Source organism: Elgaria multicarinata, chromosome 4, assembly GCF_023053635.1.
Source record: "Elgaria multicarinata webbii isolate HBS135686 ecotype San Diego chromosome 4, rElgMul1.1.pri, whole genome shotgun sequence".
In the NCBI taxonomy this organism is placed as follows: domain Eukaryota; kingdom Metazoa; phylum Chordata; class Lepidosauria; order Squamata; family Anguidae; genus Elgaria; species Elgaria multicarinata.
The window spans coordinates 68,358,755-68,384,322 of NC_086174.1; the positions used below are offsets into that span (position 1 = coordinate 68,358,755).

At 39.0% G+C, this 25,568-nt stretch overlaps 1 protein-coding gene across 2 annotated transcripts; it reads left to right on the forward strand.

Moving 5' to 3' along the window:
* The first annotated feature begins 886 nt into the window (after positions 1-886).
* On the forward strand, positions 887-23,914 carry WTAP (WT1 associated protein). Of its 2 annotated transcripts, none has more exons than XM_063124487.1 (8): positions 887-925; positions 4,932-4,969; positions 5,053-5,108; positions 6,439-6,497; positions 8,690-8,817; positions 13,277-13,455; positions 20,113-20,267; positions 22,720-23,914. In XM_063124487.1, exons 2-8 carry the CDS (start codon positions 4,940-4,942, stop codon positions 23,301-23,303), a joined length of 1,191 nt encoding a protein of 396 aa, XP_062980557.1. In that variant the 5' UTR covers positions 887-925; positions 4,932-4,939; the 3' UTR covers positions 23,304-23,914. The 2 variants fall into 2 exon arrangements, with proteins under 2 accessions (XP_062980557.1, XP_062980556.1); XM_063124486.1 differs by lacking the exon at positions 887-925 and adding an exon at positions 1,061-1,319.
* The last annotated feature ends 1,654 nt before the right edge of the window (positions 23,915-25,568 follow it).

A 25,568-nucleotide genomic window follows, 5' to 3' on the forward strand; every position in this document is an offset into this window, starting at 1 on the left:
GCCTAGGGGTCATCTAAACCTGTGGAGATTACTATTATCTATCTATCGATAGCTATTGATAATTTTTGTTGTAATCCTTTTGGGAAGCTTGTGATAGTGAACTCTGTTGAGGGCACAATCTTATGTATGCTCGGATTCCAGCGTCCCCCCGGGGAATTGTAGCTTCCCCCCCCCCGTTTAACTACGCCTAGGATTGCGCCCTAAATAAAATATGAATTGTGTGAATAATTTTGTTAGTCCTGAAGGTGCTTCGGAAATCCTAAATTTATTCATAAGTCCCATCGATTTCCACGGGACTTACTCGCGTGTCGTCGTCCCCTGGTGCACAGACAAGTAAAGCGCCGGATCCTATGGAGAATTTGGAGCGCCTTAAACGAACCGATCGAACTTTCGAACGATCAAAGGACATCGGCTTAAACGTGGCACTAGGCTGTCATTCACACGGAAGCTGGACGCTCGGAAAGTAGAGCCGCCGACCCGAACAAGCTCAACCGTCGCCGCCACAAGCGCCTTTCTCCATCAAGTCTCCTTCCGCCTATATCAGCCTCACTCCTGCAGGTGGTTACAAAGTGCGATTCCGAATCCTTCCGCTACCTCCCCATCATGCATTGCGACTGCGTACACTGACAGACGCGGGACTGGAGAGTTAAGCGTTTTAGCTCTTTAATCTCGTCTTCTCCTCTCTCTCCCCACCCGAAAATATTGTTTACTCTTTGTTTCTACGGGGCCCCCTTCTTCCCGCGCAAACGGCGGTTTCTTCTCGCACAGAGGGAAAAAAAGAAAAGGACACAACCATTAGAAGAAAGCGCGGAGGGGAGGGAGGGAGGAGGTTGGCTGGGCGGTGAGGGAAGTAGTCCCGGCGCCGAGTAAGCGCCGACACTGCTGCTGCTGCAGCTGCAGGAGCAGTTGCTCGCTGGCTGGACCGGTAAGTGTGAAGAAGGAGGCGCGAGGGGGCGCGCGGCCGGGTTGGAGGGAGGCGGAGGGAGCGGCGGTGGCGGGGGGCGGGGGAGGGGCCCGGCTCTGAGTGGCAGCGGTTGGCTCTGCGTTGCGGCCGGCTCTGCCTTCTCGCTAGGACAAGGCGGGAGGTAAGGAAGGGGCGAGGCGGCTGCTCTCGTTTCCCTCTCCGGCGCCATTTTGTAGCGCAGCGAACCAGCAAATAAAGAGCGGGCGGGAAGGGAGCGTGGTGCTGGCAGCGTCGGTGTCCTCCGGGCCCGAGGTATCGGCGGCCTGAGTTATTGATGCGACAGGGAAACCCCCGTGTTGGAGGTATTTGGTGCGCCCAGGAGACGACGACGCCTCGGCGTCGCCACAGGCGGGAGGTGAGTGGTGGCCTCGTCTTCTTCCACGCGCGGGCCGCCGCCGCTCGTACGGGGAGCCCAGAGGCCCGCCAATCCCTAGCAGGAAGGAATCGACGCATGAGCCAGAAAGCCCGCCGTTTCCCTGGCTGCGCATCGGGGGTCAGACCCGGCGCCTGTTGCGGCATTGCTCATCCTCAGGTCGTGGGGATCCGACGCCGCCACGCCCGGTAGCATCTTCCTCTTTATATCACACACACACACACACACTCCCCCTTTCTGTACGATTCTTTGGCTTATTTCAGTCACGAAATCCCCTGTTCTCAGTAAAACACTGACTTATTTACTAAAAGTGCTAGGAATTGAGGAGGGCCTTACTAAGCCATCGTCCTTCGCTGACAGAAATGTAGACACGCCGGATTCCAAAGACGTCTTAATTACGAATAGGCCCTTTAGTCACAAGAACCCTGTAAAATCTTAGAGGCACGTGTTCGTTTGTTTTCCACGATTTTGATGGTTTGGTTCATATATTGTGTATGTATACACATTTACACACATGCATGTCAGTTTTGTTGTGTTTAACCATGGATTCTTATAATTTTACCAAGGATGGAATGACCTGCTAACTTATTAGTATATATCAACATATATTATATATGCATAGGCGTATGTGCCACTGTACCAAGTGGGACTTAACTTCTGAGTAAACATGGATAGAATTGGTCTGAATATATAGATTAAGTTATTTAGATTTCACTTAGCTAGCTAAAAAATAATGGTTTCCTCAGATTGCCAATATTTTTTCATGTTGTTACTATGTTCCTACTAAGTGAAAGTATGTTTAAATTGATATCTCAATAGCTCCATTTGTTTCTTTAAAGTTTGATCAGAAACCTGTTAAAAATATGGATCAATTTAATATTGTATACTACCACAACATGCTTTGCCAAACTAAGCCTTGGGTGAAAGTATTTTACTCAATATTATTATTGTAAGGGAAATGAGGCTGCTTCATGTCTGACAAAACATATATGTACCATAAACTCTTGACAGCTGCATTTCCCACATCTATATTTTAGGTGCTTGAAGTATTTCTTTTCTATCCAGTCTACATGCTTTGAGAATTAGGAACCTTTATGTTCAGTAATATGACAGATTCCAAAGACCACATGCCCTAATGGTCCGATATAACATTCAGGCTGCAGTTTAGACTTACTGATTGCAACAACTGAAAATAATATTCCTACTGAGCAGCCATCCATACCACAGCTCACCATAAATGAAGCATTCATCTGAGGGCCAGTACAGATATGATGGTCATGGGTAAACTGTCTCTGCATGCCCCATCCTGTATAAATTTAATTCCTGTATGAGTCAGCCTATTCATATGTATAGTTAGCACACTGGAGGCACACCTGTCCAGGCTACTGATCACCACTGACTACACACGAATACACATGAACTACACTAACTAGTCAGCTGGGAAATGTGTATCTACATAATGGGACATGCAGGGAACAAGACAAGATGGACCAACACTTTAATAGCTATATCATGTCCATTTAGGCCCAGATTATTCTGTTGCTTGGCAAAGGGATGCTTAGCATAGGTCACTGAAAACCAATCTAGTCTCATGACAGCCCAGTTATATATTTACTTTAACATCCTGGTACCAGCAGTATTCATTGAACTTACTGAAACCTGCAAAGATTAGCATGTATAGCTTGAAAACATGAGAGAGCTGGAAAACGAATATTTCAATGTGTTTGAATAACTTCATTTAGCTATATTTTGCCGTTGATACAATTTAGTTTGTGTATTTAACCCAGTAAAAATTTAACAAAAACAACCATTATACACTTTGTAAATATTATGGATATAGGGCTTGTTACTTTTGGGTGGGCATCTAGTATTAGATCATGTTCTGAAGATGGAGGGCATTCAGGGTTGAATCCCACTGTATCCATCCATCAGCGAAATGGACACTTATGGCTGAATGGATTCCCCCTCCCCCCTGAGTGCCTCTCAGAACTGCTCTGGGGCCCTCTGGAGCAGCTTTGCATGGAGGAGAGGAAGGGGAAGTCATATTGCTGCAGCGGAGGACTTACATGACATTGGAAGTAGTCCTTAGTGTGCATACTGATCTCTCAACTAGAATAACATGTAGTGATGCGAAATTGCAACAGGAAAAATTGAAGCTTTAGTAAAGCTGTTGGCTACTAATGAGTAAAATCTTATAGGTGTACTTTATTTCTATCGTTAGTTTGATCGATCATAGAAGTGATAATAGAAACTGTTGACTAACTCTGAAAAAACAATTGGTTCTTAAATTGACCAATTATACACTATAGTATGAAGGAATGGGTTCAGACTGATTTAATGAGCTATCTATATAGGCAGCTTATAGCACAAATGCATCTTCACACTACTTTATTTGAACTCTGTAATGCACTGAGTGTAACAGGGCAGTCCTATATGCGTGTATTCAGAAGTTTACTCCCACATCATGGTGTATACTATAGAATTGCAGCCTAAGCCTGCAATCTTATGCACACTTATCTGGGAGTAAGCCACATTGAAATCAGACGGACTTACTTTTGAATGGGCATGTGTAAGCTTCCAATGTAAGCTGGTTTCAGGGTACTTAAGTTTTTTTTTTTAAATGACTTACCTCATTTAGAAGTATGTGTACTTTGCTGATAATTTCAATAAAGTTTTATTCAACATGGCCCTCAAATTTAAAACATTGGTATTAGGATGTTCCTTGCTGAATACAGCTGTGGAAGATATACACTTCTACTAACAAATAGGTTATAAAAAGTAGGGAAAATGAAGATAAGTTCATATTTTAAAGTTTAGTAGAAACTAACCTTTCTTTTAAATGTAGAGGAGGTATCAGTTAATTACTATAATAAGCAAAAGTCCATTGAAACACAAATTTGTCTCTAATTGGATAAAGCTTTTTTACCACATAATACTGACTTTCCATGAACTTGTACTGCATCTCTTGGAAAAGAATGGAAGATCTTACTTGCAACACTTTGCATCACACACAACAGTATTCTTGGGAACGGGCTATAAAGCATGTTTGTGAAGATATTGGGACAAGAAATAATAGGTAGATAATTGGTATCCATATTATTGACAAAAGCCTTGGGTAGTAGAAATAAAATAGCATGCGCTAGGTATGGAAAGGTATGGATTGTGACGCTTAGAAAAGGGTTTAAATACAGAATATTGTTGAGTTAGTAGACAAAATCCAGGATCCCATTGGAACCATTGGCCATGGACAAAATTCCCATTGAGATTATAAGCTTGGATACATTTTTTAAAAAATGCATGGAAAGTCCTGTGCATTTAGGTAGGATTTCATACAGATTTTTCTCAGGCTTTTCAACAGATGTGTATAAACTAGTGTCTAGTGTTGCTGTTAACATATTTAACCAATGTTTCTCTTCAGTTTTTACCAGTGCTCTCTGCTAATACTAGTTATACTTGAATTCCAGATTCTTAGAGCCCAGTTGTTTCTATGATCGTTAGTGTGGGATTGCAGCCTTAATACTTTAATGTGCTATAAAAATGTAGACTTTACTTGTAAGAAGGCTGAATAATGCAGGTATGTTTCTTCTTCTGCAGAGTTCACAATGACTAATGAAGAACCACTTCCGAAGAAGGTAATGTTGAAAAATTTACTCCTTGTATTATTTCCCCCCAATACTAGGTGAAAGAGTTGAACTTGATTATTTTTGTTCTGCAGGTTCGCCTCAGTGAAACAGACTTCAAGGTTTTACCTAGAGAGGAGTTGCTCTTAAGGTAAAGTAATAGACCATCTTATACTCATTCTGAATAACTTCCATCTTCACAATGACATATCACTAAAACAATTTAAAGTTTACTGAGGTAGAAAGCATTTGCTATTGAGTGTGGAGGAGAAAATAGGACATTGATTATCCTAAGCAGGGGTTTCAGAATCCCACACTTAAAATGTCAATTTGTGGTATTTGGCTATGCTATGAGATGTATTGGAACTGGAGGGGAAAGTTCAGGAAGAAGGATTGTACCAGGAGTCCACAGCCAGTCCTCCTTTGTTTTTAACAGAAATCAACCTATCATGTTGTTCTGCATATCTGAGACAAACTTTTTAAAAGCTTCAGAAATTGTTATTTAAAAGGATATTTGGGCAGTGTATTTGATGTGGACAGGGAGGCCCAGGTTCAAATAACCATTCAGCCTTTAAGTTTATTGGATGACTTAAACCAATTTTTCATAGAATTATTTTTACCTCCAGGTCCAAATAAAATGCTTGAAGTGTTTTATAATACGATGAAACTTTGGCCCAGTTTGCACGCCACTGGATTGATTAACCCATGATTTGCCAGAATGCCCAACAATAATCTATAGATTAATCACTGGGTCGTTTAGTCCCGGAACAACCCATTGGTCTGGTTTCACACATCATGCCAACAACCTTCAACAGCAGGTTGTTTAGAGTACATGGAAGCAGCTTACAGTGGTGCACGTCCTTGTGAATCATGGATTAAATAGCTTACAATTTTCCACGTGACATGTGAACCGGGTCATTAAAATCATAAAGAAAATACAATAACAGCAGAAGTAACCAATGCAACAGCTGAGATAAAAACTCAACAGCAGCCAAAAACATTTTTAAAAATGGCATTATGGAAAAGGGGTATATGACTTGGGTGGGTGGGTGGGAACATGTGCAAATAACGCAACTCCATGTAAAGTGAATTACAATAGTCTACTTTGGAATTAACTAAGGCACGTATAAGTAAGGCAAGATCAGCCTCTTCTGGGAAGGGCCAAAGTTTGCAAACCAGCTGACGCTTTGCAAAAGCACCCCCTTCTCCGTATCTTTTTGTGTTTTTTAGAGTCTAGCTGGAGGGCAGAGCCTGTGATTAAATTTCTGGCGCACAAAAATATAGTAACTTTTATGAGGTGCTTAGGGTGTTCTAGGTGTGAGGTGGTGTGTGACTCATAATGGTTGATTGGAAAAAGCTTAATATCTTTAATTAAGATCTGTGTGAATGTGTCAGAGAGAATGTATTCTCTGTACTACCATTTTGCATCAATCATTTCTCTAATCGTTTTAAGATGAAAAATATTTTTCATTCTTCCTTAGGTGGAAGCAGTATGAAGCATATTTGCAAGCTCTGGAGGGAAAATACACAGACCTTAATTGTAAGTTGAAACTGAATATGTCATTCAGTCCTGAGATACTCATTGAGATAGAGAAATAATAATAATAATAAAAAGGAGCTGTCCGAGAGTCAGCCATTAGGCTGCTTATAAGTACAAGCCCGGAAAAGATTTCTAAGCAGTCCTTTAGGTTTGGACAGGCTGATCCACAAACTAGTTAGCATCATATTCATTTCAAGGACTAAATGTTCGCCATTTGTTGGGGAGGGGACATTTTGTCATCACAAGGCTAATCAGCTGAATTGTCTATATGTGACTTGTATTGTTCAGACTGGTGTCACATAAGCTGGATTTTATTTAAGCCATTTGTATACAACTTTTCTAAACTTCAAAGTAGTATACATTACACACACACACCAAACCAAACTTTTAAAACGACTTAAAATATATAAACACAATAATTAGGAGATTGTCAATAATTTAAATAGCCCCAACAAGCAAGGGAGAAAGTGGCTGGTTCAGATTAACTTTGCCTGTTGTTGGCATGTTCAGGAGCTGGTGGTATATTAAAGGTGCCTCTGCTAAAGCTATATGAATTCAGTAGCTCTGTGAGCTGGAATGGATGTTAGGTTTCTCAATTGGGCATCTTACTTGCCCAGCCCATTTTATTGGTAATATTCTTTGATGATATAGCTCTCTATATTGTTCATGATTTGCTAAATGGTGTTGTTGTTTTTTGAGGGGGGCAGGTGGGTTCATTGACCAGGGTTTGTCAAATGTTGCCATAAAGGCATGGATTTGCTCAGTTAACGTACTGAATGTGACAGCGCTATGGTCTCAACTGTAGCCTCCATGCATATTCTGTGGTTTCCTGTGCAGCCACAGCTAAAGATCAGTTTGGGAACCATTGTTCTATAGAGGCAAACATTAAAAGCGGCAGAACTTCACATTTCTTGAAAGGTTTTTGGATTGCCCCATTTGATTTTAGGTTCTGACATTGCACATGTGAGAACATTGATGGATGGGTTTAGGCATAAGGCTTTATAAATAATTTCATTTAATTTTGATGAAAATTATGGCTATATTCCAGATTCTGTTAATTTTGGTTTTGATTCTAATGGCTGTAGGCTGAACTTCAGAATAACTTTCATCTAATCAAGTTTATTTTCTACTCTCTCAAGTGAGGGATTTCTATCACAGTCCTGCAGGAGTACTTAAGATGTTATGGGTAGGTGAAAGACCATAGTAGCTTAATTAGTCTATGGGGAATCCCAAACACCAAATACTCAACACAGTTTAGTGTAAACAAACAAAAACCAACATTTTTTTCCCCATGTGCAATGAATTTTGGCAGCTGAAACAGTTGCTTTTCTGTCCCCTCTGCCTGATTTTGTTTATAAAATTACTTTAGGGTTGTGTTTTTATTTTCACTTTACTCCCTCTTGGCAATTGAATTTATTTGCTTTGTTCACATAATTACATTCAGTCAGAAATCTTTACAGAATGGGTTGTTAAACTCCTTTGTATCCTTCGGATTTGAGTTTAGGATATTCTAAATTATTCAAATTAATCTTAAAATTGTCCCTCTGAAGATAAAAGCTTGACTTTACCTGTCTGCCATGGAATTACTAATGGAAACAACAATTAGGGACTAGCAGGTAGTTGTGCAGGTAACCATGTGATACCTCTAGAGTGTAACAAGCAAGCTTCTTTCCTAACATTCCTAAGGGAGTTGTATCTCAAGTTTGGTTTAATTAGTATGAACCTGTTGAAACTCCAAATGAAATGCTGTTTGTAGGGAATCCCAGTTCTCTTTACCCACTGAGGTCTCAGAAAATTCTACAAGAAGGTATTATTGATGCATTGTTGCAGGAAGTTATATTTGAAACTTATATATCGGAATGATCAGACTCCAGGTCTCTAACCCTTGATATTCTGACTCTTGTTCTCTAAATACGTTAAAATATCAGTCATGTGAAAAAGTGCCTGATGTTTGCTTAGATGTAAATGTTTGTGGGACACTAATCAGAATGGAAGGTCCTAATAGAGGAGCTATTCTGTTTCTCTCTTGCATGAATGGCTTTAACCAACTTAAAAGAGGAACAGGGACCAAAAAAAAACACATGCTGGCCAAGTAATTTTTGCCTTGTTCTGTTTAGAAACAATGGTTTGGCTTAACATTTTGAAAAGCTTCTGCTAATAAGCTTTGTAATTTGTTTGCCATTTGACACTAGCTAATGATGTAACTGGATTAAGAGAGTCTGAAGAAAAGCTGAAACAGCAACAGCAAGAATCTGCTAGAAGGGAAAATATCTTGGTGATGCGGCTGGCAACTAAGGAGCAAGAGATGCAAGAGTGTACTGTAAGTGAAGTTCAATTTTTTATTTATTTATTACATTTCTATACCGCCCAATAGCCAGAGCTCTCTGGGCGATTCACAAAAATTAAAAACATTCAAAGTATAAAACAACAGTATAAAACCATAATATAAAATACAATATAAAGTCCAACCAGATAAAAACAGCAGCAATGCAAAATTTCAAATTTCAAACACCAAGTTAAAATTTATTTATAGATTATTAAAATGCTGGGAGAATAAAAAGGTCTTCACCTGGCATCTAAAAGCATATAATGCTAGTGCGCCAGCTGCGCCCGTTCCTAGAGATGTCGGACCTGGCCACAGTGACACATGTCTTAGTTACATCCCGCTTGGATTACTGTAACGCGCTCTACGTGGGGCTGCCTTTGAAGAGTGTTCGGAAACTCCAGCTGGTTCAAAGAGCTGCAGCCAGATTGTTGACCTGGGCTGGTTTCAGGGAGCACACAATTCCCCTGTTAAAACAGCTCCACTGGCTTCCAGTCTGTTTCCGGGCACAATTCAAAGTGCTGGTTATGACCTATATGGCTCGGGTCCAGGTTATTTGAAAGATAATGTGTTCTCCCTTATGAGCCTGCCCGTGCTCGGCTTCGTCCTTTTTCTTCTGCTGCCCCTTACGCCTGGAACGCTCTTCCAGAACACTTGAGAACTACAAACTCAATCACTGCTTTTAAAACTCAGCTAAAAACTTTTCTTTTCCCTATAGCCTTCAAATATTGAGTTTGTTCTGACTCTATACTATTAGCTTTACCCTACCCGGTGCCTGTTTACACTTCCCTGTGCCTGTTTGCATTCTCCTTCCCTCTTCATTGTTAACTACAACTTATTAGATTGTAAGCCTATGCGGCAGGGTCTTGCTATGTACTGTGTTATCTGTACAGCACCATGTACATTGATGGTGCTATATAAATAAATAATAATAATAATAATAATAAGCCCTTCTTTCAGTCCCACCTTCTTCATAGGCACGCTTGGTGGGAACATGGGAGAGGGCCTTCTCGGTGGCTGCTCCGGTGCTCTGGAACTCTCTTCCTGGGGAAGCTAGGCTGGCTCCCTCCTTGATGGGCTTTCAGAAGCAGGCTGAAACTTTTTTGTTCCAGCAGGCCTTTGGAGAATAATCTGGCCCTCCATCTATGTTAATGTCTTATAATTTTGTTGTGTATTTTAAATGTTTATGGTCTTGTTCCCCCCCCCATGTATATTTTAAACTTTGTAAGGCCCCCTTGAGGCCCAGCATTGGGCAAAAGGCGGGATACAAATAAATAAATATAATAATAATAATAATATAATGTAGGTGCCAACTGAACCTCCTTATTGGGGGCAAAGGTGCTTGTGGTGATATATTATAATTTATTTTTAGCTTAGAATCCTGTACATGGAGTACTGATAACATTTTGGGCTGCTTGCTCCAACTAACCTGTAGCTTGACCTTGTTTTTCATATTTATTTTTGTTAGAAGGCCACATTCCTAGTAGAATGCAAATTTAAATGTATCGTTATAGCATTATAAAAGCATACTGAATTTTTCTATTTTTGTTTTAAGTGAAAGCTACTATAGACCAACCACACCTAAGCAAGATAAATGCAAAATGTGTACTATAGGTGTTTACACCAAGACTCAGTACTGATAATAGTTCCTACAAAATACCAGTAAAATCTTATTTAACACATTTAATTCTGTTGTGATGGATATAATCTTAGGTTAACTTCAGGTTGTTTAACCCATGAATAACCCATAGTGTCCAACTTTGCATGTCACAAAGCAGCTTACGATCGGGCCAATCAGAGGTTGGATATTCAAATCGGAAGCAGCTTATGCACTGCATGCAACCCAGCAAATCTTGAGTTAATTAATCTATGATTTGCCTCTGTTACATCACTGAACTGAGTTGGTGTCTGTGTTCTGTTTACTTCCAGATGAGTAATGGAGGCCCAGAGACAAAGTTGCATGAGACAGGCCCAGTAGTCATTTTCTCCTGTACCTAGTAAGGGGAACACAACCCCTTTTTCTTAGTGAAGAACTTCAGTTAGTTGGTTTTATTTAATCCACTTAATGATCACTTGGATGCATCTATATAAATACAGAAACAAAGCTTTATTGCCCAGCTTGTGAATGGCATTGGCAGACAGGATTGGAATATGATTGGCCTTCTCTATGCTGCTGTCTAGCATGAAGCTTTGTAGCATATCTGCACTCAGTACTTAGGCAAGCATTTCCAGCTATACACAAGAACAGCAGGAACTCCAATTGTGAGGCTGTAGCTTGGGAGTTTATATGTACATTCTCATCTTTTGTACAATTGACTGCAGAAATGCTGTTAGTTCAAAGGTTGGCTGTCAAAGTTACTTTGACCATCTCTTCTTGCAAGCTGTATTTGATAACTGTTATCCAGCTATCCCGTTCTTGCATGATCCATAATAATAAGCACTTCTATAGTTCCTTTGAAGTATTTCACATTTATATTACCTATCTTTATGACAGCTCAGTAAGTTAAGTGAGTATTTGTTATCCCCGTTTTGAAGATAGGAAGGCTGAGAGAATGGGCCTGTTTGCAAGATCGCAGAGGGGGAAAACAGCCCATGGATTCTGGGTGGCTTGTTAAACATGGCAACAAGCCACCATTGCTGGATTTGCCCAACAAAGCAAGTTAATCTGGTGAGGGTAATTATGCAGATCCCCCCCCCCCCAGCATGTCGTGGCACACGCAACAGGGGAAATAAGCTGCCGTGACTTATTTTCCCCTCCATTATTGTATGAACCCAGTCAGAGTATGGCTTGCCTAAAGCTAATTAGGCTGCAATCCTAGTACATTTAACCAGGAGTCCTACTGAACTCAAAGGATTGCATTGTTAGTGACTTCATAGCAAAGGTGAGATTTAAACCAGTGGCCTCCTGGTTCACAGTTGAATCACTTGGCCACTGTGCTACGCTCTGTTAGGGCTTTATGTCTAAACCAATTGTCTATATCAAAACTCTTATTAGTAGGGATAGACAGAATAAAACCTTCAGGATTACTTAGTGACATCTGTGAGGTGCCATGAGAGAGACATAGGTGTCTTATCTCATTCTTTCTAACATAAAATCTAGTCATACTGTAGTACGTATGCAACAGCATATTTCCCATTCTCTGAACTTCCTAATTCTCGATAGCTTTAGAGCCATGATAGGAGGTGCTTGAAGAAAACACAGTTATCGTGCTTCAGAACATCTACTTCCCAACTAATACTCCATGTTCTGGAAATGCCACAGTTAGCCCCATGCTCAAGGCTTCAGCCGTTGTAGCTGTTGGAGCAATGAATACTTATACTGGCAGCAATATAAATGTTAAGTCAAATTATTTCTAATGAAGTAGTATTCATTCAATTAAAATGCACCTTTTGGGGGTGTCTGCCTTACTAAAACTAAGTTCATATTCCTTCTGTCATGATAGGTAAGAATTGGGTTTTAGTACTCCATTTTTTTCTAAAGTACCAAAATGATACATTTATTTGTCAAATAGCTTCTTGTAACCATTAATGAATAGAAAAAGTTGTTTGCGTTATCTGCAAGTTGAAAACTATTCCCAGCCCTAAAGAGAGAACTTGATGTAGCCCTACTAGTTGCTCATTTTAAAAGTACAATTTTAATGGTGTTAAGATGTCCTTTGAGTAACCTGCACTGTATAAAATTACAAACAGCAGATAAACGAATATCTGCATGTTCCTCAAATGCATTCCTTTTTAAATAGCAGATACAACAATTGTCAGGCAGTGTATGCTTAAGTACTCTCTGCTTATGTTTTTGGGCCAAGGTGTGCAACTTCTGGGGTTTGGGGACCACATCCCTCCCCCCACCCAGAAGCCACTGGGGGTCACATCTTGCTGAAATTGCCACCATGCTGGCAGCCAAAATTGCAGCAAGTTTGCAGGGAAGCCAGGACATAGGGAGTGCATGCATTTTTCCCAAGCAATATCATGATACTGTTTGTAAAGAAGGCATGTGCTCTGCGCATGCCTTGTTCCCCTATGAACATTTGCCAGTGGTGCATTTCAGGGGAACACAGCGGGGCCCACAGAAATGGCCATGGGACTGTGTTGCCCACCCCTCTTTTAGGGGTTTGTTTAAGATATCCTCAGAAGACATACTAGCATGGGATGATTTGAAGATGAAATGAGTTGAAATTTGGGAATAGCTCTTGGGTGGTGATAGTGATGATATAAAACAGTTGTAGAGCCCCAGTACATTGGTGGAGCAAACATAGGATTGAACTGTTCCATAGAACTATACCTAGCATCTAAGATTCAAATGCATCCTGTCATTTTCTGAGTTCAGTTCAGTGTTTTGTTCAATGAAACAATTAGTTATGACAACCTTAAGGATTATATGGGGGTATCACACTGAATTTTTTCATGCCAGTCCATTTTATAAATGCAGACTTAATAATTTTTCTTTCCTTTTGTGCAGAATCAGATCCAGTACCTCAAGCAAGTCCAGCAGCCGAGTGTTGCTCAACTAAGATCAACAATGGTGGACCCAGCCATCAACTTGTTTTTCCTAAAAATGAAAGGTGAACTGGAACAGACTAAAGACAAACTGGAACAAGCCCAAAATGAACTGAGTGCCTGGAAATTTACACCTGATAGGTAAACAAAACATACTCCCCAGTCAAGACTTCCCTGACAGAGAATGCTTTGGTGGGACAACCACGTACTCGTTTCCACACCAAGACTCAGACGTTTTGAGCCAAAAGCCACATTCTTTTACTGTCCAGCTTGTATTGCTTAATGTAAAACTTACCAGATGAACCTTGTGTTTCAGCTTTTCCCCCCCTTTGCTTCAGAGGCCTGACAGCGTCGGACTGTTCTGAAGAAGTGGCCACCTCAGAAAAAGTGTCCTTTCTAGAACATGTAGACATTTGCAAAGTGGTTCTGTTTGAAGAAAATAGAGGGAGAAGCAGAAGTCTAAAGTCTGTGGCACACTATGTCTACAGACAGATTGGAGGAGAACCTAGAGATTTTAAATCATGAATTGATTATGTCAAATTCGAGTAAAACATAAAAATGGAATATGCCTCGCTCTTAACCCTAAACCTAGTGACTTAGAGACTGATTAAGTCAGTTTTGCCATTAAGACTGTGGACTTCCTCCTTGTTCACTGAACTGCTGGGTCAAAGCTCAATGAGGTGAATTTTGTTTAAATCACATATTTGGTAATCAACTTTGAATAGCTGTGAGAACATGCACACAGTCAGTGTTGATTTTCTTAGCATTTGGGCGCCATAGGTCTTCAGTGAACCTTGTCATGGTTTTGAAAAACAAATTGTTCTGTGGATGGATGGCAATATGTGAATTCCTAAATCTAGCGCTGTACAAACATAGATGCAAATTAATTACATTTTCTTACATTGTTGAAGCAGTTGTGTACATCCTGAATCTCAACTAGAATATATAGAATCAAAAAACTAGTTGTGATTCTTATACTGCCTACGTCAGTGCAGATGTACCAATTATAATTTTATCCTGAGAAAATATATGCAGACTACAAGGTGCATCAGTAGCAGTTATCTTCAGAGATGGTGTGGGGCATTTTGCATTCCATTGTATATTTAGCTTTGTACTGCACCCTTACATAAAATGTGCCTTGAAATAGTTGTACTGCATAGTTCAGGGAACACTGCTGGTCGTACTACTGTATGTGAAGCGTTCATGGGGTGTGAATATACAAGAATGGAGAACAGGCTGCTACTTCGTCTTGTCCTGTTCTCTCGAAGACAGATGTTGAAATTTTTTGCATGCATCCTACAGGTTGGCATCGGTTCAGAAGCTTTGATACTTTCTGATGCCTTGCCTTGTCCCAAGTGATTTCTAGGAATAGTAGTGTGGGACAGTATAGTGTGCATTCTTGAGATTGCAATGGAAAAACTTCTGAAAGTATTTGGACTGGCATAGTACTTGTATACTTTCAGCCAATATACCTAGGTTTCAGTGAAAACTTTTTCATAGAAGCTAAAATCTCAGAAAAACAAAAAGTAATTAATATACCTATTCCAGCATTCCAAATGAAGTGTTAGTTCATTTGGGTTAAATTAAATTTACTTCGATGAAGTACATTTTAGCTCTGCTTTAGATCAGTATTGCAGCATATAGACTGTGCTAGAATATGAACCTTGGGTATACATCGAAAGAGAACCTTACATAATAACAAATAGTGTCTTTTGAAAACTATCTTGGTATGATGAGATCTAACATCAGTACAAAGGTAAGACTTGCATAAAAACAAACAAAAACAACGTGTCTTAATATGTTACAAATGATTTTGTAAAACATGCTGAATTGTATAATCAGAAAATCATCCTTATAGGTATGTTTTAATTGTGGGATATCGTACAGGTTTCTTGTGAATGCCCAACTTTACCAAATGAATTCATGTTTGGATAGAGGATGGTAACTTCAAATGTCTTTGGGTTCTAAATGTGTAATTTACCTTAGGGTAAATTTACTTCATTTTCACTTGGAATAGACATCTGTGGAAATTTTTAAAAATTTAATTTGTAGGAGGTGACAACTTCATAATTTTAAGTAGGTCTTTCGTGTATTCATATTTCCACATCTGAGAAATCAGATGAGCAGTGTGAAATCACATTTGCTTAAACATTGAAGTAGATTTATTTCATCTGCCTCACAATTTACTTGGCTATACCTAGAGATGTAAAATTTCTGGAAATTTTTGAAGCCATGGGGGGAAAACACCCTTTTTATTTGGGGGGAGGGGGAGGTGGATTTGTAAAAAACCAGAATTTTGGGGGGAAATTGAAAAAATGCAATATTAGCACTTTTTACAGGTTGAAGTCACTTCGTTACTTTAGGAACATAAAATGTAATTATGTACAAGTTGGTTTGGCATAAAATTATCACATTTGGTATATTTAAAGTACAGTGTATTCAAATAATTATTAGGAATTGAATTTACTTTTAATTTTTTTTTACTTTTTACGTAACAAATGGTGCTACAAGCTCCTGAACTGTAAGGAACATCTGAACTGTAAGAAACCTCTTTGGTTTTGCCAGTTTACGAGGAGCAGGCAAAAAACAATTAAAAAACGTATAGAAGAAACCATCAACAGTAACAAAGAAAATTATTTATGTCTCCGCTAGTCCTCCACAGTGTCAAGCAGACATAAAGCACCCATTCCCATAAAAAGAACTGAGACACAGTGAATATGCATGAAATTTAATCAGACTTGTTTTCTGAGCTGTAGCTATCTCTATCAGTTACAGTCTCTGCTTCAATGGCAGTGCCCCCTAGAGGCAGAAATGCATCTTGCTCTAGCATTTGAGAGTTGTAATCTCAGTTTGCAACCTAGGACTCGCTTGTCCTTGGTGCACAGAAATTGTAATAATCTGATACTTTACATAGTTTTTAGAAATAATTTCGAGAAGAAAATATGTGAACACCTTTTCTTAAACATTTAATTCATCATGATAAAATAAAGCATCCCATAATCCATTTTTAATCCATTTTTTAACAATTTTTTCAACTTTTCAGGGAAAAAAAGTCTTCAGGGGAAAAACTTCCCCCCCAAATTTTTCCAGGTTTTTCCCCCCAGGCCTTCACATCTCTAGCTACACCCTTTGAACATCTAACACAGCCTGTCCCAACCTGATGCTTTCCAGACATTTTGGTCTAGTGCAGTGGTTTTCAACTGGTGGGTGACGTCTAGAGTATGGGCAATATTTTAGGATAATGGGAGTTGTAGTCCAAAGCATCTGCAGGTTCAGAAAAGCTGATTTAACAGATGAGTTCTTAATTTATTCCTTTAAAGAAGTGTTTTTTAAATTATTTGTTCTCCACATTTCACCAGTTTATTTTTAACCTTATATTGGAAAGTGCTAGTGCACTCCCCTGCACCATTAAAATGATTCTAAAGTGTCTAAGGAACAAATCTTGTATCTACGTATCACTTTTTGTGGATCAATCAATGTCTTTGCAAGTCTGAGTGACTTTTTCAATAGTGTTTTAAGTACTGTATTGCATTACCCTTGTTGACAGGTTTCTTGATTGCAGTAGGAGGAAATCACTGAGTTCATAATAGTGCATTACAATTGTAAGTGCTATCACACATAGCATCTAATGGAGATTTAGGGTCAGTATCATGGAGGCTCTCTAGTTATCAGTAAAATGTTCGGTGTTGTGTTTTTTTTAAAAAAAATTACAACTTTGTCTTTGTTAAATAGATAGTATTTGCATTGTGGTATTGCCCTGCAACTATGTAATCCACCATATTGTTAGCTAGCAACTCTCCATGTCTCTCATCTATTTATAAGCTAGCTTACCATATAAGAAATTGTTCCTGCATTATTACATGTGACAAGCTGTTGATAAACATAAAAGATTATAAGCAACAACTTAATCTTCAGAACCTGTGTAAGAATTTATATTGTGTTGTGGGTAGACTTGAAGAATGCAACATGGATATTCTTAAGTGGTCAAAAATGTTGGAGACGGGTCAGGATGCAAAGAACTATCCAATTAGTTCCAGGTGTTTGGGGTTAAGATTGTATTTTCTTGAACAGAAGAGTTTCAGGTATTGAATTAAAGAAAACTACATTCTGCTAGGCATGCCCAAGCGCTTCGGTATGCCTGAAGGTGCCCTTGGATCCTGGCTGTCAGCTTCACATGAAAGCTAACAGTCATCTCATGCAAATTATTTTGTGTATGGATATTGTTTCCATGTAAAAAAAATCAGGTATATGGCATAACATGTGATGCATAAAGATTTGTACTGATTTATTTAGGGAAGTTCCTGTGTGAAGTATCCTTTTGTGTCTGAATTGTACTAGAAACCAGTATTGGAAGTGTCGAGCTTTTATTTAGCCTTGACATGGTATGAACAGGCACAAAAGGTGGGAATTAGGTGGTGAAACCATTGCTGAACCAGTGTGTGAATAGGTGTTTATTGGCTTTCCAAAGAATAAATATTCCTCAGGGAAGATGAAATGTTGAGATTAATTTACTTGGATTATATTGGTTCCATATAGTTAAGTTTAAAGGATTTAGTACCACACTCAGAAAAATAGGTAATGTAAATGGCATGTACCTTTTATGGAGAAGGACATGTGAAAGGGATGTTTACCTTTTTTTTTTTAAAGGATAATAAAATGGGACAGATGTTCCCAGTTGCAGTGTGATATTTTTGCTCTGGCATATCTGTTAAGCTTTTATTTACTTGATTAACTGCAGTTTTTAAACTGGGCTCAAAAATGCTTTATGTTTTCTTTAGTGGTTGGGATCTTCCTTGCATTAATCTTCAAAGAGAGTGGGAAATGTTGCCTACTGTTTCTGCTGTTGAACAGCCCATAAGGAATATTTAAATATGCGACTGTCTTATATTGAATCTGTCCAAACATTATCTACTGTTAAGTGGCAGTAGCTCTCCAATATCTCAGGTGGAGTTGTTTCCTAACCCTGCTGACAGTTCTTTTTAACTGGAGAATCTGGGACCTTCTGCATGTAAAGCAAGTGCTCTACCACTGAGCTGTAACTCCTTTTGCTATATACCATCATATAACATTTGAAACAATTGTAAAATGTAAAATAGAGCTGCATGTTTTAGTCTGGCAAAACTAAAGTTCTGGGCACCACATTTTAAAAAGGATAATGTCAAACCAGTGTGTCCAGAGGAGGGCAGCAAAGATGGCGAGGGGCCTGGACATCCAAATCCTATGAGGAAAGGTCAAAGGAGTTGGGCATGTTCAGCCTGGAGAAGAGATGATTAGGAGGTAATAAAATAGCTATCTTCAAATATTTTTGAAAGGCTGTAACATAGATGATGGAGCAAATCTGTTTTATGTTGCTCCAGAGAGCAGGACCTAAACCAATTGGTTCAAATTTCCCAAAAAGGGATTTTAACAAACTGTTGAGAAGAACTTCCTGAGGAAACGAGCTATTCAACGACAGAAGTGATAGTATTGGGAGGTGGTGGACTCGTTTGTTAGGCGATGTTTTAGGACTACTGTAGTGGATTGCCTCCATTGGCAGGCAGTTGGACTAGATAAATCTTGGAGGTCCCTTCCAGCACTATGATTATAAAATGCGCAAAATGTCTTCCAGTATATTTAGAGCTGAAATAAGATTACATCAATCCTCGACACACAAACAAAATGGTGTATATAAAATATTGCCTTAAATGTTTGTGCAATTTTTTCTAGTCTTCCTTGCAAAGAAAGGAAACAATGAGCTATCACAATAATCGCAGATCAAGCAGTAAGCAGTTGTAATCTAAAAATACCCAAGACAATGGGCATGGTTGAGCTGCTTCTGTATGTAGACCTTTCCCATTCTGGCCATGTGCTAGGTGTGCTGCAATGTTTTTGGCTATTCCAAGTAGGCCAATACCCTCCCAAGATCATGTGTACAGGTATAGACTGCATCACTGCTCCGTAGTTGTTTATGATTATGTTTCTCCTAGGAGCAAACTGCAGCAGGTTGCTATATATATGTATGAATGAACTGTAGGAGAGCCATGGCTTACCAGAAATAGCCAGGTTGCATTGCAGCATACCTGGCATGACGCCACTAAGGGAAGATTATGATACATTTATTATGGAGCTCCTCCCCCTCTGCATGAGGGGCTGAATCATTTCCAAAATACTTTTTTTTTGCCTATTGCATATCTTCCGAAGGTTTTGTTTTTTCAGGTCCTAAAGATGTTTGGCAAGGTCAGTTAACCTGGTGTAAAGTTAGAAAAGCACTTGTGTGCATCATTACATTGAAGTCATGGAATGATGCATGAAGTCGGGGTTATATCCAATGTTAGTCTTACTGAAATTGCATTCATTTCAATGGATCTACTTTAAGTAGATTAACACTGGATATAACCCTAGACTAGGTTTTTCAGTATTAGATAAAATTGGATTTTTTACATCGTGAAAGCCAGGAATTAGATGTTGCTATTTTCAGCACTTCTCCACCTTGCTTTAAAGCACATAATTGAGAACATTTTCTTTTGAAAATTATCCAGTGTCATAGTTTCCATATAAGAACAGCAGAAGTACTTTGATCGTAATTAATGCTTTGGTCCTTTTTCAACTGTAGAACTTGCCTTTCAGTTTCACTGAACAGGGCAAGAAGATCAACAGACGGTGATGGATCAGCCTGTGGTATCTGTAGAGAGACTTTGTACTGGCAGTAAGATACTTTAGAGTGATGTTGCAAAAATACCACTTCCAGTGACTACTTTTATCAAGGGAGATGAGATAATTTTGTCTTCACTTTGTGATAGATGGCTCTTTCCTTTACAGCCAAACAGGCAAAAAGTTAATGGCGAAGTGTCGAATGCTTATCCAGGAGAATCAAGAGCTTGGAAGGCAGCTGTCCCAAGGACGTATTGCCCAACTTGAGGCAGAGTTGGCTTTACAGAAGAAATATAGTGAGGAGCTTAAAAGCAGTCAGGATGGTAAGGGATTTTTTTTAAAGAAAATAGAGAATTGCCTTGTGTTTGTGTAGGCTTCAAAAGTTAAATGTATTATAAGTTTCCACTGTGGAGCATGTTTGTGTAAACATTCAGAATAAAAGGATAGTTTCAAGCTTATCTAACTGATGCTGTTTTCAACAAAAGACAAGATAAGTAACATAAATGTTGGCTTCCCATTAAAGTAAACTTAGTTTTGACATGTAAAATAACAAAGCAGTTAATCTAAGAAAATAGTTATGCATATGAATATATATATATACACACACATAATTAAAACTAGGCAGAGTCCAATGGGGCGCTTATGACCCGCCAATTCCCTTCTGCCCTGCTGATTCCCTTCTGCAATTAGTGGGTCCCGCCAATTCTGATGTGCAATTGGGACCCCGTGCTTATGCAAGGGAGATACAGCGCTTCCTACAGGAAACAATCATTTCTTGAAGGAGGCAGGTCAGTGGATAGAAACGATAATTTCTTGAAGGAGGCAGGTCAGCGAAGCTCCATTAGACAAACTCCACCAACCTGCCTCCTTCCAGAAACTAGTTTTCTCGCTGCTTTTGGGTTGCCCCTGGAAGCACTAAATCTCCCTTGTGTACATGGTGGGTTCTGCTTGTGGAAGGGAATCTGCAGGGTGTAAGAGAATCGGTAGGGGAGTAAGTGCCCTGTTGGATACTGCCCTCTGTGTCCCCAGGGTACTTTACATCAGAAGTCCTGTTTGCTATATACCAAAAGACTTTTTTGAAACTGGGTAGAAGTGCAAAAAGGTGATATAGCATGAAGTCCTGCTTTTCAAAGAAAAAAAATAGGAAATTCTACTGGTAGAATTTAGGTGCCTAAAGTAGTTTACAGGATCACAATTACTAATTTGTGAATATTGTCTTGACAACTTTCACTCATTGGTATAGTTAAATGCCATTTTCAATATTTAAAAGGACACTTTAAAATTATTCTATACAAATTTAAATAATGAATACTGCACTCGTTCTCTCATATAAATGTCACCTTCAATTTTTAGTAGCCGAGTTAAAAACTTAATTCTATCCACATTACAGCCTTGTGTATCACAGCCCATGGAAACTTGCTTTAACACCAGTTGGTAGCAGTGAGGAGGCAATTGCATTACCTAAATTCTTAATTGGAAATTGCTTTTGGGGCAGGTCTTTCATTGTTTTTGACCTAAATATTGCAGGATTGTAGATACTCGAGAAATGAATTGAAATTGCACTTGAAGTGAGTGTTAAAATTTTCTTTCTCTGGAGAGTAAAAAAAACACCTGAACAATTTTTTTTTTAATGAGCATTTATCCAAGGCATTGTATTGGGTGGTCACTATAGACTTGGATATTTGGGACCAGGCCTGCCTAAAATATTTTCGTATTGTATTAGGTTCTGTAGGCTATAAAAGAAGATACTGTCATCTGGATTGGACTGGACAATCCAGTTGAGATTTGGAGTTAATTCTACATCAAATTATATCAGTTTACCAAGTTTTTTTAAAAAATATTTTTGCGCACTGTTGTAAGCGATGACATAGGCTGTGCAACTGAAGCTGTTTGTTTACCTATACCTAATGTTACTGTACTTCCTACTTACATTATATTATAATTTTAGAATTAGGACTGGTGGTCTGCAAACTGCCAAAGAACTTCTATGCCATTTAATTGGAATGGAGGTTGAATATTATATATGAATAATATAGTGAAGATTTTTAAAGTGGCAATTTAAAGTGATCATAATACAACATAGATTTTGTAAGTGGAACGATGGCCCGGGCATGTATTTCTTACACAGAAGCAGAAAAAGGTTTTTGCCATGAAAATCTAATTTCCTATATATATGTATAGATGTAATAGTGAATGTAAATCTTATTTTACATATCAGCAATTTGTACATTTTATTTTGATCTCTCTACTTGGTTGTTTTTTTGAAGAAGGTATAAGGGAATTTAAGGCAAAGTAACCAGAAGCAATCAGAGAGAGGGGAGAGGGTTGTAGCCATGCAGTTGTGGAACTACCTATTAACCCCAGATATTTTGCAGTCTTCATATTCTCAGATTCATCTAACAGGCCCCCCCAACAACTCCTTGCCGGATACTAAATTTAGGCCCAGGTACAAAATTCTGAGCATGTGGATTTTCAAGGGCTTCCTCTTCAGATTATAAATCTTTTGCTAGCAAACTTGGATTAAAAGAAGCATTGTTCCATGCTTTGTATTTTTATGGCCAAATTCCGTGTGTGTATGCATGCTCACACCTTTTCTCTTACGAAATCTTCTGTCTTAGTAGCAGAGCTCTGAAAGTAAATAAAAATAATGAATTTCCTTTAGAGTGGTATATGAATTTGAGGATGTTATTACATATCTTCAGATGTCTAATACAGTTTGAGGAGACAGATAAAAGCTATTAAGTGTATGCTCCAAATGTGTTTTTCTTCATATAGAACTGAATGATTTCATCATCCAGCTTGATGAGGAAGTAGAAGGTATGCAGAGTACCATTCTAGTCCTACAGCAGCAACTGAAGGAGACTCGCCAGCAGTTGGTTCAGTATCAGCAGCAGCAGTCGCAAACTTCAGCCCCAGGTACCAGCCGGACTCCAACTTCTGAAAATACCGAGCAGGGAGAGGCTGTGAGCAAAGACTGCAGTCGTCTGGCCAATGGACCAAGCAATGGTAGCTCTTCCCATCAGAGGACAGCTGGGCCTGGTTTTTATAGAGAGGGTAGTGGAACAGAGGATGACTTCCCACCCTCCCCAAACAATGGTAATAAGCTTTCCAACCACTCTGAAGATAAAACTGGCAGAGGATCTGGTAGCTATATAAATCAACTCAGTACTGGGTACGAAAGTGTAGACTCTCCCACTGGTAGTGAAAATTCTCTAACTCACCATTCAAATGACACAGACTCCAATCACGATCCTCAAGAGGAGAAAACAGTCAATGTGAAAGGTAACAGAACTGCGGGGTCTCGTCATGTTCAGAATGGTTTGGACTCAAATGTAAATGTACAGGGTTCAGTTTTGTAACTTTTTTTCTGCTACATTTTTATATAGTGTCATTTAAATTGGGGAGAAGAAACTGTCCAGAACTGTTCAAATTAGTGCATATATGTCACAATTCTGCCTTTGTGGGTTTTTTGCTTCAATACCTCTGCCACCTCTGAAATTTTAACAATTAATTACGTTGAATGTTGCTAAAAGGATATTTGTGTAGGCTCAAGGTATTTTTGAGTTAATGTGAAGTTGAAAATGGAATTTTATTTCCAGGTATAACACAATGATGTCTGTACAAATCTGTGTATATCTAGAACTTGTGCTGTGTAAGGGCATTCTTTACTCATACTGTTATAACACTCAAAATTTGTCATAATAGCTGTGAGTTAATGACTGCCAAGTTTGCCCAGTACAGTAGTTTTCTAACTAAAATAAACTTGGTGAGGGAGTCCTGTAGTAGTTTGTGTTCCAGTTTTTCCACCATGCATCCGTGCGTTCTTTAGGTGATCGAATGTTTAAGAATTTTGTGTGCATAGTTACTCAGTTTAAGAACTGTTGTATCCTGTTAATGCATATTGCTCTGTGACTCCAATATTATCTTACCTGTACTGACCAAACCTAAATAAAGATTTTTAATAATGTAATTTATTTGGTCCCCATGCATTTGTCCTGAACAGACTTCAGATTTTCCCTTATTGCCTGTTTATGTAGGGACCTTCATTGTAATAAGCAACATGTACTTGGAAGTCAGTTCAAGGTATGTCTTTTGGCGTTCCTATCATTTACTGGCTTATTTAATGTTGCATTTCTCCTAGCAAGTAGCATATACTGTGTGCTTTCCAGGAAGTATTCACTGCTGCTTCATAAATATTATAGATAGTGGTGTGATAACATGCAGTTACTTGATATTTACTGTTTTAAAACTTAAGGCTAAGTTTACACACATTCTTTAGAGATTTCTAGCCACAGGGTTGAGAATATTTTTTTTGTAGAGTTTGCACAAATATATCCTTTATAGTGAAAGAGGTGCAGTCACCTTAGTACAGGCACTGAAAACATTCCATAGCTGAAACCCATACTCTTCCTGTTGTATGATAGGAAGAAGAGGGCAATTATAGAACACCTATTCCATGTTTTGTAAACCGCCCAGAGAGCTTCGGCTATTGGGCGGTATAGAAATGCAACAAATAAATAAATAAATGGAAGAATTAGATTTTAAAATTTGTGGTTCGTATGCTTAAACCTGTGTGGGTGTAGTTAACAACTAGAACTGACATCAAATGCTGTCCATTTTTGCTGAGCTTCATAAAAAATGCTGAGAGTAATGGCAGGAAGTTTGATTATTTTAACTTCATGTTAAAATAAATCTGCCTATACTGCAATGTGACACAATATCCGAGCAAGTGATCTGCCCCTGCGCATTCTTCCATGCAATGAAATACATTAGCTATAGGTTCTCCTGACCTGGTTCATGGTTGTATGCCGTAAAAGAATTTCAATTAATTTAAACTTTACAAAATCAACATTCCCAATTGTACTCTATAAAGTATTTTTTTTCTTGCCAAGAATGGCTGACTGACCATTGTAATATGAAAACCATCATGGATCCTTCAAAGCTGCAGGTCTTGGTAAATCAATGGGAAAAAGTCATTGGGGTTGGAGCAAAATACTACTTGCACTATATGTGGCAGAATGGATTGCAACATACAAGCAGACTACTTAGTATTGCTGTGGCAAACCTGTATTTACTTTGAGATGTGGATGCACCCTCCAATAATTCCTGTGAACATCTTGGAATGACGTTGATGCCATCTAGCCAAGGATCTTCATATGAACAGTGCACTCTTGATCTAATCTTGAGAGCATCGCCAAGCCAACATTGGTACACAAAGCTGGTCTCTGCGTCACAATTTTTGTGAACCACCCAGAGAGCTTCGGCTATTGGGCGGTATAAAAATGTAATAAATTAGCCCTGCTGGATCACACCAAAGGCCTTTGTAATCCAACATCCTGTTTCTTACAGTGACGAACCAGATGCCTGTGGAAGGCCCCCAAGGAAGAAAAAAGGGCAATAACTCTCTCACTTGCTCCCCAGCAGCGTTTACTAAGATGAATGCTGCCTCTGATCTTGAAAATAGCATGTAGCCATCATGAGGAGTCATTGAATGCCTTCTCCATTAATGTGCTTAATCCCCTTTTAAACCCATCTAATTTGGTGCCCATCACCACATCCTGTAGCGAATTCCATACTGAAATGCATTGTGAAAAAAGTACTTTCTTTTGTCTACTGGATCTTCT